The sequence below is a fragment of the Mauremys reevesii genome, unplaced genomic scaffold (assembly GCF_016161935.1).
Source record: "Mauremys reevesii isolate NIE-2019 unplaced genomic scaffold, ASM1616193v1 Contig87, whole genome shotgun sequence".
In the NCBI taxonomy this organism is placed as follows: Eukaryota; Metazoa; Chordata; order Testudines; family Geoemydidae; genus Mauremys; species Mauremys reevesii.
In genome coordinates, this window is record NW_024100903.1 from 56705 (window position 1) to 76991 (window position 20287).

At 39.3% G+C, this 20287-nt stretch overlaps 1 protein-coding gene across 1 annotated transcript; it reads left to right on the forward strand.

Annotated features, from left to right (window-relative positions):
- The first annotated feature begins 1056 nt into the window (after nucleotides 1–1056).
- LOC120394980 (abnormal spindle-like microcephaly-associated protein homolog) lies at nucleotides 1057–20005 on the forward strand. Its single transcript, XM_039519158.1, is given in 14 exon segments — nucleotides 1057–1272; nucleotides 2413–2732; nucleotides 2734–4007; nucleotides 4010–7026; nucleotides 8901–9067; nucleotides 9814–9973; nucleotides 13025–13234; nucleotides 13451–13600; nucleotides 15588–15779; nucleotides 16258–16450; nucleotides 16959–17113; nucleotides 18212–18388; nucleotides 19421–19593; nucleotides 19672–20005. Coding segments are annotated over 14 exon segments (6510 nt in total). The 3' UTR covers nucleotides 19778–20005.
- Nucleotides 20006–20287: the final 282 nt, after the last annotated feature.

Below are 20287 nucleotides of genomic sequence, written 5' to 3' on the forward strand. Positions count from 1 at the left end.
GCATAAACCAATCTCCCCTCTACTTCAGAGTAATAGGTAATAATTGGAGATATACCAATCTCCTAGAACTGGAAGGGACCTCGAAAGGTCATCGAGTCCAGCCCCCTGCCTTCACTAGCAGGACCAATTTTTGCCTAAGTGTCCTCTTCAAGGATTGAACTCATAACCCTGGGTTTAGCAGGCCAATGCTCAAACCACTGAGCTATCCCTCCCCCCTAATTCTTGTCAATGACTCTGTGATAGAGAAGGAAATAAGGGAGGTTAGCCTGCACATGCTGTTGTGTCTTGTGGTGCAGCACGGAGAGAGACAGTACATGTATGGCCCTAGCAGACACTGCTACCAAAGTTCTCTGATTAGCAGCCTAGGGACACAAGCACACCTACAGTGGAGCACCCATATGGACACACATCTTAAAGAACCATCATTACTGCACAAGGTGAGGAACTTCATCGAAGAGTTCTTAATATTGAAAAAGCTAGAACTACTGCTAATATCTAAAGTTAAAAGTGCTGAAGACTGTGAATAAAGAGGGCAGATTGTCCAAGGAAGAAGGCAAGAACATATGTACCATCTATAATGAATTACCAGCTGAAATCTCTCAGATCTATTTTAGGAAAGTTTGCTTCTAGTAACAGGAGGTGAAGAAATGACAAATCTTCTTGCTTAAGCTAAAGGGTGGGGGAGGGATTGAAATATGATACTACATATATTTTAACCAACTTTTGTTGTTAGTGGGAAACTGTCTCCCTCTGACAAATCTCTGAAACTAACTATAATCAACATAGTAGTTTTACTAATTAGCATTTATGTATTGCAATTAGAGATCCTGTTTTGATGCTGAAAAAGCACATGAAGCTTATTTGAAAATGAGTGTTTTAGGGAGAAATAAATATTGTTACTCAAACTAAGATCTAGTGAAATGTGTATTCCAGTAAATTTTTGCAGCTGGCAATGCTGTGACCTCATTTTCCTTCAAGAAATGATGGAGGCATAGCTTTGGGTATTTACTCTGTTTTTTGTTTTTGTTTTTAAACTAAAAACAAACACAACTTTCAATGGAAATTCACTCCTTGCAGGAAAAAGACAAAGCTGCTCGGATTATTCAATCAGCTGTAAGAAATTTTCTGTCTCACCGGCGCATCCAGAAAAAAGTTAATGCAGCAATTTTCATTCAGAAACACTGGAGAAGATATTTAGCTGAGAGGAAAACTTTGAAATTGAAAAAGGCAAAACTGGAGGAAACTAAAAGTGAATCAGCTAAAGTCATCCAGGTACGATTAAGTTAACGGAGCGGGGGAGCAATAAAGCTTTTAAAAAGAAACTTCATCTCTACTTAAAGTTGAAGGAAAAGGCGCATTCCAATGTCAGAGGTTTTGCTGGTGGCATCACAAAGGCTTAAAGCAGAATATTCTCTGCCTTCAATAGCTGCAGACTACACTACCCAGAACTCTAGATTATTCCTTGGAAAGTGCTAAATGGGACATAATGCTGGTATTTGCTATTGTTTTTAATGTTTCCCATTGGTACACCAAACGGTTTTAAATAGTGGTTCCTAAATTTCTGATCACACGGTGCTGTTTTGCTTCTTTTCCAGCTGCTAAATAGCACTGAGCCTGAAAATTCATTAATTTCTTAGTATTCCTTCTCTATATAAGCAACTGCTATAGATGCCAGAGGGATGCTTGCTTTTAGTGGGAGGAGAAGTAGACATCTACTGTCTCGTTCCTGATTGTGCTAATACCTAAGACATTTTCTCTATTAATATGTGGTACATACTTTGAATACGTATGAGAACCTCTTATTGTTACCTTTAATTCAGAACTCTTACAAATAAGAATATATAAATAAATACCCAACAGTAACTCGTGGACTTCAACCCAAATGCTAGTTAAACTTTTTGTAAGAAAACTCTGGGACTTGGTGTTAATTCTCAGTTTATTTCTCAATAGTTTGAAAGGGAATCTTAACTGCTTTAATAGGTTCACCCTCTGGCACAGAATTGGTATGTAAACAGAAATAGCCTTAATGCATTCTGTATTTGTGATCTGGACTGTTAGTCTGGGGATAGGGTAGGAGTGAATAAATTGGAACCCACAGACCAATAGTCTATAAACTGAGGATTAATGTTGAAAGTGGCAAAATTGGGGGTGGTTTTTTTTTTTTTTTTTTAATTAGAAAAGTAACTAGCTCTTGGGGTGAAACTTCTAGGCCAACTTGAATATTAATCATCAGAGGGGTAGCCATGTTAGTCTGGATCTGTAAAAGCAGCAAAGAGTCCTGTGGCACCTTATAGACTAACAGACGTATTGGAGCATGAGCTTTCGTGGGTGAATACCCACTTCATCGGATGCATGAATATTAATATAATCTCAGTTTAATCCATACATTTATCATTCTGTTCTCTTTTGCAGACTTACTGGAGGAGATTCTCTGCTAGAAAAAGATATCTGCAACTAAGATACTATGCTATCCTTGTGCAAGCTAGGATAAGAATGTTGATTGCTGCTGCATATAAACGACTTCTTTGGGCAACTGTTACAATTCAGAGACATTTGCGTGCTTCCTTGGTGGCAAAACAAGATCAGCAAAGATATGAAACTTTAAAGTCTTCATCAATTGTCATTCAATCTGCATTTAGAAGATGGAGAAAACACAAAATTAAGCAGAAAATTAAAGCTGTGATAGTGTTGCAGACTGCTTTCCGAAAATGGCAAGCCTCAAAATTAGCTAAGAGAGCAAGCTGCTGTTGTCATACAGTCTTGGTATAGAATGCATAAAGATTTGAAGCAGTATTTACATGTTAGAAAAAGTGTTATCCAGATTCAAGCTTGGCTTAGATGTGTTCAGGCTAAACATGTTTATGAGGAAAAAAGGGCATGCATATTGATGATTCAAAAGCATTACAGAGCTTATCGGTTGGGTAAAATTCAAAGAGAAAACTATTTGCAAAAACGTGCAGCAGTTACAGTCCTCCAAGCTGCTTTTAGAGGCAGGAAAACTCGTCTGTTATATAGACAAATAAAAGCAGTCTGTGTAGTTCAATCACATTGGAGAATGAGACAAGAGCAGCGAAGATTTTTACTCATGAAACAGTCTGTTGTTACATTACAGTCGCATGTGAGAAAATATCAACAACTAAAAAGATACAAAGAGACTAAAAATGCTGTTTGCATAATTCAAACTCGATACAGAGCATATATTGCATCTAAAAATGCTGTCTCTTCTTTCCAGAAAATGCGCCTTGCTGCTATTGTGCTACAATCTGCCTACAGAAGAATGCAAGCTAGGAAAGAGGCCCACATATTGAGATCTGTGGTGAAAATTCAGTCAAGTTATCGTGCTTATGTTGCCCAGAAAAAAATTGAAATTTTAAAAGCTGCTGCAGTGAAGATTCAGGCTTTTATAAAAATGATACAAGCACGTAAACGTTACCGTGCTTTAAGAGAGGCAGCACTCTATGTTCAACGAAGGTACCGTTCCCAAAAATACATTCTTCAACTTAAAGAAGAATATAGGAAACTGAAGGGAGCTTGTGTTAGAGTTCAAGCTGTAGTGCGAGGGCATCTGATCAGAAAAAAAGTACAAAGATGGAGAGAGGCTGCGACCTTACTCCAGGCTTCCTACAGAATGAAAAGGGATAGGCAACGCTATTTGAGGGTGTATTCTGCTACTGTTATCATTCAGAATCGTTATTGTGCATACCAAGAGCAAGTCTGTCAGAGGCAGAAGTTCTTGAAAGTCAAAAAGGCAGTTGTCTGCTTGCAAGCAGCCTACAGAGGTTATAGAGTACGCAAAATGCTTAAACTTCAGTATATAGCCACTGTTAAAATTCAGACAGCTTTTAGAGCTCATGCTGCAAGAATGAAATATCAAGCAATGATTCAGGCCTCTATTGTGATTCAGAGGTGGTACAGAGCCTACAAAACTGGTTACAAAGTGAGACTAGGCTTCTTAAAAAGAAGAGCAGCTGTGATTTTTCTTCAAGCAGCTCTTCGTGGTTGCAAATCTGAAAACAGGTTCATAGAGAACATGCTGCTGCAGTTACAATACAGACGGCCTTTAGAAAGTTCCAGGCTCAAAGATTCAGGCTTATAAACAGTGCTGTGCTAACTATCCAGCGGCAATATAGAGCCAGTATTGTAGGTAGAAAACAGCGGCAAGAATATATGGAACTACATAACTGTACTGTAAAGCTCCAGGCAATTTGGAGAGGAAGAACTGTGAGAAAACATATTCAAAGGAAGCATCAGTTTGCTGTAATCATACAATCCTATTACAGAATGCATGTAAATCAATCAAAGTTGAAAACTTTGAGACAAGCTGTCTTAGTGATTCAGAGACACTACAGAGCTTACTGTATGAAAAAGGAACAACGTACACTTTATCTAAAAACAAAAGCAGCTGCCTTAGTCTTGCAAGCTGCTTTCCGTGGGATGAGAGTGAGGAAACAATTATCGGAAATCAACAAAGCTGCTACTATTATACAAGCAACCTACAAATCCTATGTAGTAAAAACAAAATATGCAGCACTTAAAGCTATGACTATCCTGGTTCAAAGGCGGTATCGTGCAGTTGTTCAAGCTAAGTATCAAAAGCAGGAATATCTATCTTTAAAGAATGCAGTTGTTAAAATTCAGGCTATTTATAGAGGTATAAAAGTAAGACGACAAATTCACTGCTTGCATCAGGCAGCTATTTCAATTCAAGCCATGTTTAAGATGCATCGTATAAACATTAGATATCGTGCAGTGAAACTGGCAGCAACTGTAATTCAAATTAGATATAGAGCATTTTGTCAAGGGAGAGTGGAACGTAAAAAATACTTAGAGCTACAGAGGTCATCTCTCGTCCTTCAGGCTGCCTATAGAGGCATGAAAGTTCGAAGAAAGGTAAGAATTATGCATCAATCTGCAACAATAATACAGTCATATTATCGAATGCACAGACAACAAAAAGATTTCAAAAAGTTATCCATGGTAACTAAACAGATACAGCAGTGGTATCGTGCTTGCAAAGAACGAAATGTTCAAGTACACAAATACAGGATTATGAAGAGAGCCATACTCTGTATCCAGGCTGCGTTTGGCATGAAAACCAGGAGACATTTGAAAATGATGCATGTAGCTGCAGCCCTTCTTCAAAGGAGAGTTAGGTCCTTTCTTAAAAGGAAAAAATATATTTCTCTTAGGACAGCTGCTGTTATGATTCAGAGAAAATATAGAGCAACAGCACATGCAAAGCAACAGCACCAAGAATATCTTCATCTCCGAAAGGCTGCTGTTACCATACAGTCTGCTTATAGAGGCTTTGTGGTAAGGAAAAAGATGCAACAGATGCACAGGGCTGCTACAGTTATCCAAGCAGCTTTAAGAATGTATAGAATGTGTATTTCCTATCAATCTGTCAAATCTGCTTCAGTAACTATACAACAACATTACCGAGCTTACAAGGAGGGAAAACGTGTGAGAGAAATGTATTTAAAACAGTACAACTCTGTTTTAGTTCTTCAGACTGCCTATAGAGGAATGAAAACAAGACAGCTTCTAAAGAAAAAACATAATGCTGCAACCATAATACAAAGCAATTATCGAATGTACAAGCAAAGTTGTTACTACAAAAAAGTACAGTGGGCAACCCAAGTAATACAGAAAAGATACAGAGCAAGTAAGATGAGAGGAATTGCAGTACAGCAGTACTCTGCTATGAAGAAAGCAGCAACTTGCATTCAAAGAGCTTTTCGAGAGATGAGGGCAAGAAAAAAACATCAAGACATATACCACGCTGCTGTTGTTCTTCAGAGACATTTTAAAACATTTAAAGAACGACAAAGGTATCTTTCCCTTAAAGCTGCTGCTGTTGTCCTTCAGAGAAGATACAGAGCTTTAATTTTGGTCAGATGGCACACTCAAGAATACCTTTCTTTTCGTAGAGCAGTTATTCGTATACAGTCTCTGTACAGGGGTATTCAAACAAGAAGAAAAATTCAGCATATGCATTTGGCTGCCAGCACAATCCAGTCAGCATTTAGAATGCATAAGATTAAAATCGCTTACCAGAGAATGAGAATTGCAGCTGTAGTCATACAGAATTATTACAGATTCTATGTTAAAGGAAAAGTTCAACGGAAGATGTATCTGACAATTCAGAAATCTGTGCTGGTCATTCAGGCTGCTTATAGAGGCATGAAAGCACGACAAGAACTGAAAATCATGCATGCATCAGCAACTATAATACAGTCTCTTTATCGTATGCACAAACAGCATAATCATTATAAACAGTTACGCTGGGCAGTCAGAGTTGTACAGCAAAGGTTCAGAGCTAACAGGGCAAGAGAAGCTGAAGTAAAAAACTATACCAAAATTAAAAAGGCTGCCCTTTGCCTTCAGTCTGCTTTTCGTGCTAAAAAAGCTAGGCAGTTGGCTACAATCATACAAGCTGCACAGCGTATTCAGTCAGTCTTACAGATGTACTTAGACAGGAGACGTTTTCTTAAGAAGAAGACAGCAGCAGTAACAATTCAGTCTGCATTCCGATGCCATAGAATGAAGACACGCTACAAAGCAATTCGGAATTCAACAATTGCGATTCAGCGATGGTACAGAGCCTGTCGAATGACTTGTTTACAGAAAGCTGAGTACTCTGCCCAAAGGCAAGCCATAATAATTATTCAGTCTGCCTATCGTGGAACAGTAATAAGAAAAATGGCAAAGCAAAAACGTGCTGCAAGAAAGATTCAGTCTTTTCTTCACATGGCTGTGCATCGTAGAAAATTTGTTCGACTCAGAGCAGCAGCTGTTACATTGCAGACTTATTACTTGATAAATAAAACCAAACTACAATATATGCCCTACAGAAAGGCAATATTTGTATTACAGCAGCACTACAGATCATATTTAGCTATGAAACACCAAAGAGGAGCTTACTTAAGAACCCGGAAGAGCATCATAATTATACAGTCTAGAATCAGGGGATTCATCGAGCGGAGAAAGATTCAGGAAATTAAACAAAGCACAATAAAAATTCAGGTATGTGAAAATGCAATATGTGTTGTGTTGTATACATCCCTGGTTAATACTGTAACATCTGATGACCAACTGTAATACAAATTGTGTTTAAAAACAAGATCAAAAGTGCAATACTGGTTGCCAGTATGTAATAGGTTTCTGAAGCATGATTGATGCAATTGCTACAACAATCATCAACAGATGAATCAGTTATACTCTGAAAGATGATTTTAAAAATGGCATTGTTAGTGACTTCCACATCCAAAATGCTCATTTTACAAGTAATAACTTTTCCTAAATTCTAGTTCTACAAACTTAACTTTCAGGCTGCGAAAGTCAAGTTAGTGTTTTTCCTGCTTGTGCAGGAAACAAAGATTCTGCAGGTTAAATTATGCCCTTGTATTCAGTTGGTTTGTACAGATGTGACTAATGGTAACTTAATAGTTATACTGATATGAGAAGGAATGGAAACCAGCTTATTTACTTAAATGTGTGGGCTCTGGAGTGGTAAGCAGAGTAAAAGTAGTAACTTATTTTGTCAAAGTGAAAAGCTATGATCATATACATAGAGCAAGGGGTAGGAAGATGCCATTTTTACATAGTCTCTTTCAGCCCTCTTTAAAAGGCTCTATTTTAGGGTGAATAAATGGCTGATCTTGAGCCCCTTCTAAAAAAAAAATTGTTAACATTAGATGTTTGAGGCCCCTATTCCCCCCCCCCCAAGAGGGGGTGGGAGGCAGCCAAGCATCAGAGGGAAGAAAGTGGGATCTGCAAATCCAGAGATATGTCTAGGGAGGTGAGGGAAAATGCTCAGAAACCCAGTCTTCCGTCCCTCTGTGACAGGTCAAAGGGCTGCTGGGAGAAAGTAGAGAGCACTGCTCTTGGCTCCACAGACCACAGTGGGGAACTGACCAGTGGTCCTCTGAGCTCCCTTCTGGTGTTTCCCACTTTTTTTGGCTGGGTATGTTTCTCGCTATTCCCATAGGCTGTTTTGTGGGAAAAGCTGCAAATGATTTCATTCTCTAGTCCTCTTAGCTATCTTGTTTTGGAGGACAGGGGATTTCTCCTTGGACTGCCTTAGCCTCCTGGAGTAGGGGGTGCCAAGATACTCCTTAACTTTTTACCTTTCTTTCCCCTGCAGACCCCAAAAAGGGGAGTGGGAGTTTTAGGGTTTCTTATAATGTTCCAGATATTTTGTTTGGGAGAAGGGGGAAACCCTCCCATTTATTTTTCAGTTGCTGGAGCCCCTGAGATAGTTTCAGCTGCCTTATCTAACCTCACCTCTTACTAATGTGCAAGTGTACCTAGACAGGTGATTGGGCTTCTGCCTTCAAAACAGAGAGTGCGTAAGGTGGGAGATCCTCAGCATCCCAAATTCCCATAATATGGATGCAGAAATAATTTCATTGGCCACTTACAAAAAGTGAAATAGGTGAATAGAGCCACAGTTTATGGTAAGAGCAGAAAAAAAAAAAGTATAGCATAAACTGAAATATGCTAGGATTTACCATGGATTTAGTTAGAGACGACAATACCTTCACTACAAGTTTCCAACTCTGTAAATACAACAGTGCTACCCAGCCCATCAGCTTTGAAATATTGAACAACAAAAACAGTTTCAAATCAAAATAGTTGCAGTTAGGTTTCAGGTTGTTCCACAGTTATCTTTAAAATCTGTAACTTTTATCTTTAATTCATTTGGGAATTTTTTTCTCTTGCTGAAATTTACATTGATGGAAGTGTGTATAGTACTAGTAATCTTGTGTGCAACTTGTAACAATAAGAATTTAAAAAGGCATTCAGGCAGAATTGACTAGTTGGGGGAGTGGGGGATTATCCTAGTTTGTCCCATTAAATACAAAATTAATTGCTTGTTTGTTTTTTTTGTTTGACAGGCTTTATTTAGGGGTTTTAAAGCCAGGCAGTTGGCTGGTAAAATGAAAGCTGCACGAACAATTCAAGCCTGGTTCAGAAGATACAGAGCACGAAAAGAATATACAGCTGTGGTAAAAGCTACTTGTGTCATTCAAAGTTATTTCAAAAGCAAACGGCAGAGGACCTGGTAATGTACTATTGTTGTGTGACACACATCTTTTCATGGTCTTGAGCTATTGATTGTTTCATAACTTAATATTGCTTTGTACTCTGGCAAATCTCTGTCATCTCTTAGGCCCTGATTCGGCAAAGACTCAAGTATGAGTAATCCATTGACTCCTTGTGGCTAATGTGTATAAAGTTATTCACATGTTTACGTCTTTGAGGGTTGGGGCTTAATCTTTGTATTTGGTGTGAGTTTTGTGCTTGTTAATCTTGGAAAGACAGAAGGGGAGAGCCAGCTGCAGGTGCTTTACCTGCTTTCATCTCCATACGTGAAGTTTAGGTTTACAACGCTGCTTTCTTCTCAAGAGTTATGTTTGAGTTTTGAAAACTCTAGAATGAAAAACATGGTGTTGTTTTTTTTTGTATTTTAATTAAAGCCCTAGTATCCTGCTCCAAAGTCAAACTTAATTTTTGTTTTCTACTTATTTGTCTTGAGACAAGAAGATCTAAAATTTCTCAGGTCACTTTTTACTAGTTTACTCCAATGATTCATGTTTCCATTGACTTTAACTAGTCTTGAGCCTTAAGAGCTGGGCCAGTGTTCGAGAGAGAGAGAACACCAAAATGTCTATGAATTTGATAACTTTCCAATGAATGCCACTTGTCTTGCTAATCTGCTGATAGCAATAAATAAATGCAAATGAAAACTTTTCATTTTTTAAAACTCACAGGATTTTTTAGAAAAGCTAAAATGTTCATTTGCATTAGGTTTTTGAAAATGAAGGCCTCTACAATTACTATTCAGAGGAGATGGAGAGAAACCCTTACTGCAAGAACAATTCTGCTACAATTCCTAGCAACCAAGGAAGCTGCAGTTAAGATTCAATCAGGTTACAGAAAATACAGCACTAGGAAACAGATTAAAAAGGTATTTTCACTCTTAAAATCAGCAAAGACATGGGTGGTGTTGAATGTTAAATATTTTCAGTGTGTGCAGTAAACTTTTGTAATATACTCCGCGTGGTGGGGAAGAGGGGCCAGGGCATGGATTTGGGGAGGGATCCAATGGGGAGGTGGGGCGGAGCGGAGGCAAAAATGCTTGTTTGTCCAGTGTCCCAACCAAACATCGGTTGGGACGCAGGACAAACAAGCAAATATCGAGACAGTCCCGATAAAATCGGGACGCCTGGTCACCCTATTTTGGATGTTTTTCTACATTTTCATATAGTATTCTGTGTTGTAATTGAAATGAAAGTGTATATTTTTTATTACAAATATTTGTACTATAAAAATGATAAACAAAAGAAATAGTATTTTTCAATTCACCTCATACAAGTACTGTAATGCAATCTTTGTCATGAAAGTGCAACGCATAAATGTAGGTTTTTTTGTTTGTTACGTTATTGCACTCAAAAACAAAATAATGTAAAACTTCAGAGCCTGCAAGTCCACTCTGTCTTAGCGATTGGCTGAACAAGAAGTAGGACTAACAAGTTTGTTTACATTTACAGGAGATAATGTTGCCCTCTTCTTATTTACAATGTCAGCAGAAAGTGAGAATAGGCATTTGCATGGCAGTTTTGTAGCCAGCATTGCAAGTTATTTACGTGCTAAACATTCATATGCCCCTTCATGCTTCAGCCACTATTCCACAGGACATGCTTCCATGCTGATGCCGCTTGTTTAAAAAAAAAAAAAAAAGCGTTAATTAAATTTGTGACTGAACTCCTTGGGAGAGGATATGTCCCCTTCTCTTTTACCTACATTCTACCATATATTGCATGGTAGAGCAGTCTTGGATGACAACTCAGCACATGTTCATATTAAGAACACTTTCACTGCACATTTGACAAAACATAAAGAAGGTACCAATGTGAGATTTCTAAAGATAGCTACAGCATTTGACCCAAGATTTTAAGAATCTGAAGGTGCCTTCCAATATCTGAGAGGGACGAGGTGTGGGGCATGCTTTCAGAAGTCTTAAAAGAGCAATGCGGAAACTACAGAACCACCAAAAAAGAAAATCAACCTTCTGCTCAGATAATGAAAATGAACATGCGTCAGTCCATTCTGCTTTGAATTGTTATCGAGACGAACCCATCATCAGCATAGACATATGTCCTCTGGAATGGTGGTTGAAGCATGAAGGGACATATGAATCTTAAGCGCATCTGGCACGTAAATATCTTGCGACGCCAGCTACAACAGTACCATGTGAACGCCCATTCTCACTTTCAGGTGATGTTGTAAGCAAGAAGGGGAGGCAACATTATCTCCTGCAAGTGTAAAAACTTGTTTGTCTGAGCAATTGGCTGAACAAGAAATAGGATTGAGTGGACTTGCAGGCTCTAAAATTTTTAATTTTTGAATGCAGTTTTTTTGTACATAATTCTGCATTGGTAAGTTCAACTGTCATGTTGAAGAGATTGCACTACAGTACTTGTATTAGATGAATTGAAAAATACTATTTCTTTTGTTTTTTTACAGTGCAAATACTTGTAATAAAAAATAAAGTCAGCACTGTACACTTTGTATTCTGCATTGTAACTGAAATCAATATATTTGAAAATGTAGAAAACATCCAAAAATATTTAAACAGTATTCTATTATTGTTAGTGCGATTAATTGAGGTTAATTTTTTTAATCGCGTGACAGCCCTACTTATAATACTTGCTGCTATTTAAGAAAAAGGTTTGTCACCAAAATATTAAGTATGGATGGGGAAAAGAGAAGTAAAACTAGAACTAAGATTGCACTGAGTTGTGAATGACACCAGGAAATATATCAGAGTTGTTTTTCCCCCCTTTTTGAGCTCTTCCATCTCCCTAAAGGTTCAGGTTTCCTTTACTTTGGGAGCAAACAAAATCCCAGTCACTTAAACTATGCCAAATATTGCATTTGCCTAATCTACACTGAAAACAATAAGACCTCCTCTTTAAGTAAATGTAAAAATGGCCTATTGCCGTCATGGTCAACCTGCTTAAAATAAAATCCATTGCCAACATTTTTAAGTCCTTTAAGGAGGGGAAAAGCCTCTAAATTGTGAAAACTCCTACTGCTATTAATGAATGCTGACTGACTTGCTGAGTTGAATTTAAGTAAGAAGCTTAGTGGCACCTTCATTTTATTTTTGATCCTTGGCCACTTCTTTCCATCTTACGATAGATCAAGGGTGAACAAACTACGGCCTGTGGGCCATTTTAAGCCGACCCGCGAGCTGCACCATGTGGCTTGGCCCAGCTCTGGCACTCTTGCCAGGGCGCTGGGTCTGGGGCCACACCACATGGCTTGGCTCCGCTCCAGTGCTCCAGGTGGGGCCCCCACCCCACACGGCTCGGCCCCGCTGCGACTGGGGCTGTACCACACGGCTCCTGGAAGCTGCGGCATGGCCCCGTGCCGGCTCCTACATGCTCTACTGGGAGCTGCAGGGGCAGTGCCTGTGGATGGGACAGCACACAGAGCCGTCTGGCTGCACCTCTGCGTAGGAGTTGGAGAAGGGTCATGCTACTGCTTCTGGGAGCCACTTGAAGTAAGCACCACTCGGAGCCTGCACCCCTGAGCCTCTTCCCATGTCCCAACCCTCTGCCCCAGCCCTGATCCCCCTCCCACTCTCCAAAGCCCTCGGTCCCAGCCCAGCCCACCTCCCTTTACCCCAAACCTCTCATTCCCAGCCCTGATCCGTTTCCTGCTCTCCAAATCCCTTGGTCCCAGTCCAGAGCACCCTCCTGCACCCTAAACCTCTCATCCCCAGTCCCCCCCCCCCCCCCCCCAAAGCCAACACTCTCTTCCGCACCCCAATCTTAATTTTATGAGTATTCATGGCCTTCCATACAATTTCTATTTCCCACTGTGGCCCTCAGGCCAAAAAGTTTGCTCACCCCTGCAATAGATGGTAACACAATAAACATGAAAACCTAATGTACTTTCACTATGACAAGAAAAAGCACACTTGACTATCAACACACAATTTATCTTCTAGAAGCAGCAGGCTGCATGTTTGATTCAGGCAGCTTATAGAGGCTTCAAAGAAAGACACAAGTTTCATCAACAAAAAGCTGCTGCTTTGATCATCCAGAAACGTATACGAGCTAGGCAAGAAGGAAGACATGAATGCATAAAATACATCAAAACTAGAAAAGCTGTTATTAAACTGCAAGCATTTTTCCGGGGGTGGTTAGTGAGAAAAAAGGTAAATGTCTTTTTAAATGATTATAACTACATAGATGTTAAAAATATGTAAGATTGATTAGGAGTTAGGCTACAGTGAAAAACTCAGACATTACACTAACCCCTGCTGTATTTCTTGTAACTCCATTTCTGAGTTAGCATAGATTATGATGTAGCAAAGACTAACTCTGGATTTGATTATTAATGCTGTTTCCTGTCTCTGTTTTTCTTTCTACAGATTTTAGACCAGAAACAGAAGAAGTGGTTGCTTTGTTTTTCAGCTGCTGCATATCATCATCTCTCTGCTATTAAAATTCAGAGAGCATTCAGAATTCACCTTGTATTGAAACATGCACAAATGCAGATCTCTTCTGTCCTATGTATTCAGGTTAGCATTGTTGGGAGGAAGGAGCTATTGCATACTACTCATTCTCTTCAACTATTTTATTTAACTATTACCTAACTGGAGTAATCACCAAACTACCCAGCAGGGTTGTTGCAGTGCTGTCATCAACTGTCACCAGTGGCCCCATTGTGGATGTGAAGGCCATGCCTCCTCTACACTCTCAGGCCTGCTAGTGACCCTAACTGGAAACCAAAGTCCTGACCCACTCCCTTCTCTATGCTGGAGGGAGGAGAGACCCGATGAAGGGGAATCACAAACTGCATGAGACACGGAGTGATATCCCTTAAACATGCAATAGCATGCTCAGAACCAATGTGTAAGCAACCCCAACTAGGTTACAGGGACCTTATTTGGACACTTTCTAACCCAGGGGTAATCGATTATTTTTTGTTAAGATTCAAACTTCTTGGTCAAGGTCCAGACTCCAGAGAAAATAATATAAAAATGATAGTAAGTAAATAAAAAGATTTCACGGTCTGTTCAAAAGCATCAGGTGGTCCAGATTTGGCCTGCTGTGTACCTATTGACTACCCCTGTTCTAACCCAACCTATCACACAGGGACTTGTCTAAGTTGAGACAACTAATTTAACCTCCCCAGAACAAGACTCGGACTGCTAAATGGTAGGTGAAAAAAATCCACATGCCAAAACAGGCAAATTTACTATATAGGAAAAATCCATTCCAGACCCCAAAACTGGAGATCAGCCTAGTTCCCAGCATCAAAGGAGACCCTGCAACTGGTTTAAGGATGGGGCTAGCAACTTCTCTTCCTATCCACCTCTGTCAAGTGAGAGCTAATTGCCCAGCCCCATTACTACCGCTACAGTCCAGTGGCACATTTCCCCCCTCACCAAGGGTTTATTTAGGTGATGGTGTTCAGTTCCTGGCTTTGCATCAATTACCGTATTGTCCCGAGTATAGGCCGCACTTTTTCCCCCTAATTTAAGTCTTTAAATTAGGGGTGCGGCCTATAATCAGGAACTTGAAAAAAAAACAATAAAAATACTTCAAATCCCAGCCGTGGCGGGGAATCAGAGCGCTCTGGGCTGCCTGCCGCGGCGGGGAGCCCAGAGCCTTTTAAATCCCAGCCGCGGCGGGGACTCAGAGGGCTCTGGGCTGCCCGCCGCGGCAGGGAGCCCAGAGCCCTTCAAATCCCAGCCGCGGCCGGGACTCAGAGCGCTCGGGGCTGCCCGCCGCGCGGGAGCCCAGAGCGCTGTAAATCCCAGCCGCGGCGGGAATCAGCGCTGGGCTGCCCGCCGCGCGGGAGCCCAGAGCCTTTTAAATCCCAGCCGCGCGGGAATCAGAGCGCTCTGGGCTGCCGCCGCGGCGGGAGCCCAGAGCCCTTCAAATCCCAGCCGCGGCCGGGACTCAGAGCGCTCTGGGCTGCCGCGCGGGGAGCCCAGAGCGCTTTAAATCCCAGCCGCGCGGGAATCAGAGCGCTCTGGGCTGCCGCCGCGCGGGAGCCCAGAGTTTTAAATCCCAGCCGCGGCCGGGACTCAGAGCGCTGGGCTGCCGCGCGCGCGGGAGCCCAGAGCGCTAAATCCCAGCCGCGGCGGGAATCAGAGCGCTCTGGGCTGCCCGCCGCGCGGGGAGCCCAGAGCCTTTCAGTCCCAGCCGCGTGGGAATCAGAGCGCTCTGGGCCAGCCACGCGGCGGAGCCCAGAGCCTTTTAAATCCCAGCCGCGCCGGGGACTCAGAAGGCTCTGGGCTGCCCGCCGCGGTGGGCAGCCCAGAGCCCTTTAAAAAAAGTTAAAAATTAATTAGCACCAAACTTTAAGGGTGCGGCTTATAATCAGGAGCAGCCTATACTCGGAACAATACGGTAAATCCATGATACATTCAGATTTTAGTCCTTACTCTGTCAATATTTAAGTTACAAGAAGTGTGTGCATACATGCATGTGTGGTGGTATCAGGAAAAGAAAGCAAGCTTAATTTGTCTTTTAAAAACTTCCATTTATTTTAAACAGAGGTGGTTTCGAGCAAGACTTCAACAACAAAAAAGTCTACAGGATCATCAGAAAATCATTAAAATACAGCAAATGGTTCGAAGGTGGCTGAAACAGAGAAATGAGGCTGCAACCACAATCCAAAGAGCTGTACGAATGTTCCTTTTCTACAAACACAGAAGAAAGCTGAAGAATGGAATAATTAAATTTCAGGTATATGTATTCTCATAAGGGAATTCCATCTTGCTCATGTCTGCTATTTTATAGTTCTTAAAAAAGCCTGCTTCTATTTTTATTACCAACCAGCGGTGTTTCTTTAAGAGTACAGATATATATATATATATATATATCTGTACTCTTAAAGAAACACCACTGTTATATATAAATTTTTTTTTTAAGATGAATACTGGATTGGAAAACTAAATACCAACTAACCATCAAGTAATAGTAAAAGACATTGTTTCTGACAGATTTATTTTTGAACCGGGAATCTAGTAGTCAGAGGACTGAATACTAAATCTGATCATAGGCTTATAACTTAGAATTCTACAACTGAAGTATTTTGAGATTAAACTTTTATTAAACTCATATAAGGTTGATTTGAGATTCTAATGAATATTCTATCATAGAGCCACTCTTACTTGTAAATCTTTTCCCATTTGTGAAATCTTTCTGCCATGTTTTCTCTCAGGCATTGTGGAGAGGATATTCTTGGAGGAAGAAAAATGACACAGCAAAAACTAAAGCATTACGACACAGTTTGGAAATGGCTAACAAAGAGAGCAAAGAAGAAAACAAACTGTGTAACAGAACTGCAGTTGCCATTGATTATCTTCTAAAATACAAACATATTTCTTACATTCTTGCAGCGTTAAAACATCTAGGTTAGTAGTTTCTTTTCGTAATTAAAAATTGGGCACTCTCAAGACAGCAGTGGATCCCAAACTTCTGAGAAAGGGAAGCACATGATTATATTCAAGCTTACAGTACAACTGGGAAAAGTGACAAAGTTAGAGGATACAACAGTATGCAAAGCCAATTTCTTCTGAATCAAATATGGCACTGATAAGAAGCCGTCTTAAAGAACAACCAACATCAGAATGTAGTAATGAATGCGTTATTTTAGTTCCTGGCCTCCCCATGCCCAGCAGTACTACTTACTACATGTAGGGCATAAAGGGAGTCCTACTTACTTTTAATTTCACCTGATACGCAGTGTCACATACGCTGGATACCTTTGTCTTGACGGAATGTTCAAAATCATAGTTTAAAAATGTGGCTTGAAATTGATTTTTGTTTTTGTTCTAATGTATTTGCCAAGCCTAATAAAGAAAAATGTTACTGTTTGAATGCTAATCAAGTTATTTTCACAAATGAACCCATTTATTTTAGAGGTTGTTACCAGGCTCTCCCCTCTCTGTTGCGAAAATATGGCCCAGAGCGGAGCAATCTTCACTATTTTTATTCTGATCCGGAATTGCAACCGCAGTATCCCCTGTATGGAAGTTATCAAATATTCGGTTCAAGTCCTGCTTAACGTTTCAAAGGTATTTCAGTGTTTTGCTTTTGACGTTTCTTAAGTTGTGGATTGTCTAATATATAGATATTTACATTTATCCAAAGAGATTAGCGTGAATTTATCCACTGTAATAACTGCTAGTTTTGCAAACCCTTTTCCTGACTTTAAAACCAATTATGCCAAATTATTTTGAAGCAGGTCATCAAATTATTTTTCTTAATGTGAACAATTATTACATCCTATAAAATAGTTTAATTTTAATCATGGCTTTCAATTAATTTTATTTTATTCGAACTAAAAGCTGAGTGGTGGCAGAGGGTGTGTGGTTGAAAAAGTACCAGGCTTTTTACGTTGTGAAATTAGTAAACAGTTTTGTACAGAAAAGAGAAATAATCATTGGTAGGGTATTGCATACTGAAGTTTTATGTATGATTTGTAATTAAAATATTATAGAAAACACTGGTATAGGATGCTTTTCCAAATTCTCACCTTTTCATATCTATAGATGATATAAACAGTTCTATAAGAAATTATTATTTAAAGCTAACTCAGCACAACTTTGAGTTGGAGATGTATTCGTTCTATTTACAGATCTAGTTTTTGGTTAGAAATGTTTGCAAAACCAGCGAATTTTAGATGTACTAACTTGTACTAATATAATACAAATGTATAGGTCTATGAAACAGTTATTCATATGTGATGTGCTGAAACCAGTAAAATGTTTAGCATTCAAGTCTAATACATTTTCCTAAGTGAATATCTTATATTTCATTACAAAAATTAGTATATTTTAATCAGTCAAACTGATTTTTTAATATTTTTTGTAGGCTTACATGATTTTAAAAGGATAAAACCTTTTTGGTTAGACAACTGAATTGCATTGTAGTTGTCTAAGTAAAATGAGAGCACAATATGTACCTCTGCTGTCCCAGTTTCTAGAAAAAAGTTTTAGAAAAATTGGCACTGTAGCTTAATGCTCAGAAATGAATTGTTTTATCTGAACTGCAATCCATATAATAAAAATATCACCTGGTTGGCCTGAATGAGAGTAGTCTTTATTTTCTTAGTGCTTGATAGGGCTATATTTGAGATCTGTTTACATCAGCTTTTCTGTCTTCCTTTTAAGTATGAAAGAACTACTCAAGCAGTTTATGAAGTGGAAAATTCTGTAGATACATTACTGGACTTACTGCAGATGTACAGAGAAAAGGCTGGTGACAAAACTTCAGAGAAAGGCGGAAGCATTTTCACAAAAACATGTTGTTTGTTGGCCATTCTTTTAAAGGATTCAAAGAGAGCTTCTGTAAGTTTTAGTACTTCATTTTTTGTAGTTTCTTATGGCTTCTTCCAGCTGGTCGCTATTGAATTATTCAGACTGACTGTTGAAGTATATGCATCTGACTATAGCAGTGTCCACCACAACTGCAATAGTACTTGTTGCTGTAATATTGTAATATGGTGTGTATTTAACCTTGACTGTGGTGCATGATCTTTGAGTTGCACAACTGGGTCTTTCCACCCTTTTTTTAATATTTAAAAACATTGACAATTACCCAGCACTCACATGCCGTTCTTTCTGATAATCCACTTGTACTTTCTTTTTCTTGATTACACTTTGTAAATATTGTCTTTGCCCTTGCTCTCCATTCCAATCCAGTAAGACTTACAATGTTCTCAAATTCTACTTACATACAGTTGGTTTGTGAGACTTGATCTTGGCATGCACCATTGTTTCCTGGTTTGTGGCAGACTAATAAACTGTGTGTACACTAGCTGTATTTCTAAAATGATTTCCACCAGTGTAGCGCCATTGGTGGTAGCAACACTGGAAGTGTTAGTGTAGGTAAGGCTCCAGATATAAATAGCCACCAGCTGTTTATCCACATTTTAAACCGCTTCAGAACAGCTCTGTGATACTCAGTGGTAATATTGCTGGTACCCATCTGTGGCCTTGTCTAATCTAGCACTTCCACTGGTGCAGCTGTAAATGAATTAGTTAATATTTGCTGTATCTTTGGAACCATCATTAGACAAAACTGCATTCAAGGCATAAAATTCCTTTCTGGATATAGCGTAGTTGGAAATATCTGGTCATAAAGCTACTTGTGTATCTTCAAGTGTCACTGATAGTTCAAATGTCTAATGCCATCAGGATGTTGAAATGCCAACTGAAATTAAAAATCTATTGCGTTCAAATACATTTCAGTGTGTGTTCATGGAGAGGAGTGCTGCATGTTCTGTGAAAATGTAGTCTATTGAGCAAACTGAGTAGTTTTGCATTATTACTATTAAATTGCCTTTTGAGTATTGATTATGTGAAATTTGCATTTCTTAGGATATCCGAAGCACATCTAGAGCTGCTTCTCGTATTCATAGCTTATATAAACTTACAGCTCGTAAACATAAAATGGATGCTGAAAGAACGCTTTCCAAGCACAAGATGCACACATCCATGAGTGGGAGTTTCTTTGTTCCAGTAACTCCTGTACGAACAAAAGTAGTTTCAAGGTAAGAATTTTAAAGTAACCTGCTTTTTTTCTTGTGAAAATATACTGTTGTCTAATTTCAAGCAATTCTTTTTTTCAGAATTAAACCAGACTGGGTTTTAAGGAAAGATAATATGCAAGAAATTGTAGATCCTCTGCAAGCTATTCGAATGGTAATGGATACACTTGGTTCTGCCTACCACTAAAATGTAGATACTATCTTTGAAAATGTGTGTGTATATATGTGTGTATTCAAAATGGATAAATGCTTTTGAGAGGGAAAACAAATTAGTGTCAAAAGTGATTACTTAAAGATGCAAATTTACTCTACAATTCGGCATTTTTATTTTGTATTTTGTATGGGTGGGTTTTTTTATGCTACTTTGTACTAATGCCTAAAGCAATTGTACAATAAAATACTGAACTGCTTTGAAGCTCTTGGATGTTTTTCTTGCTTTACTGTTTCAAATATACTGTTATGCAGCTGTAATCTTATAAAAAAAAAAACCAAGGCAGCAATTTAACATGCAGCTTCTCTCAAAGGCTGAATGTGTTTTGAATGTCCATTTGGCAACGAGGAGCAACTATTTAGTGTGCAAGTCAGCCTGCAGAGATGGTATACATGAGAGGAAGGATGGTCCAGTGATTAGAGGACTCCCTTGGGCTGTGGGAGACCCACATTTCAATTTTCATTCAATTACAAATACCCTGGGCAA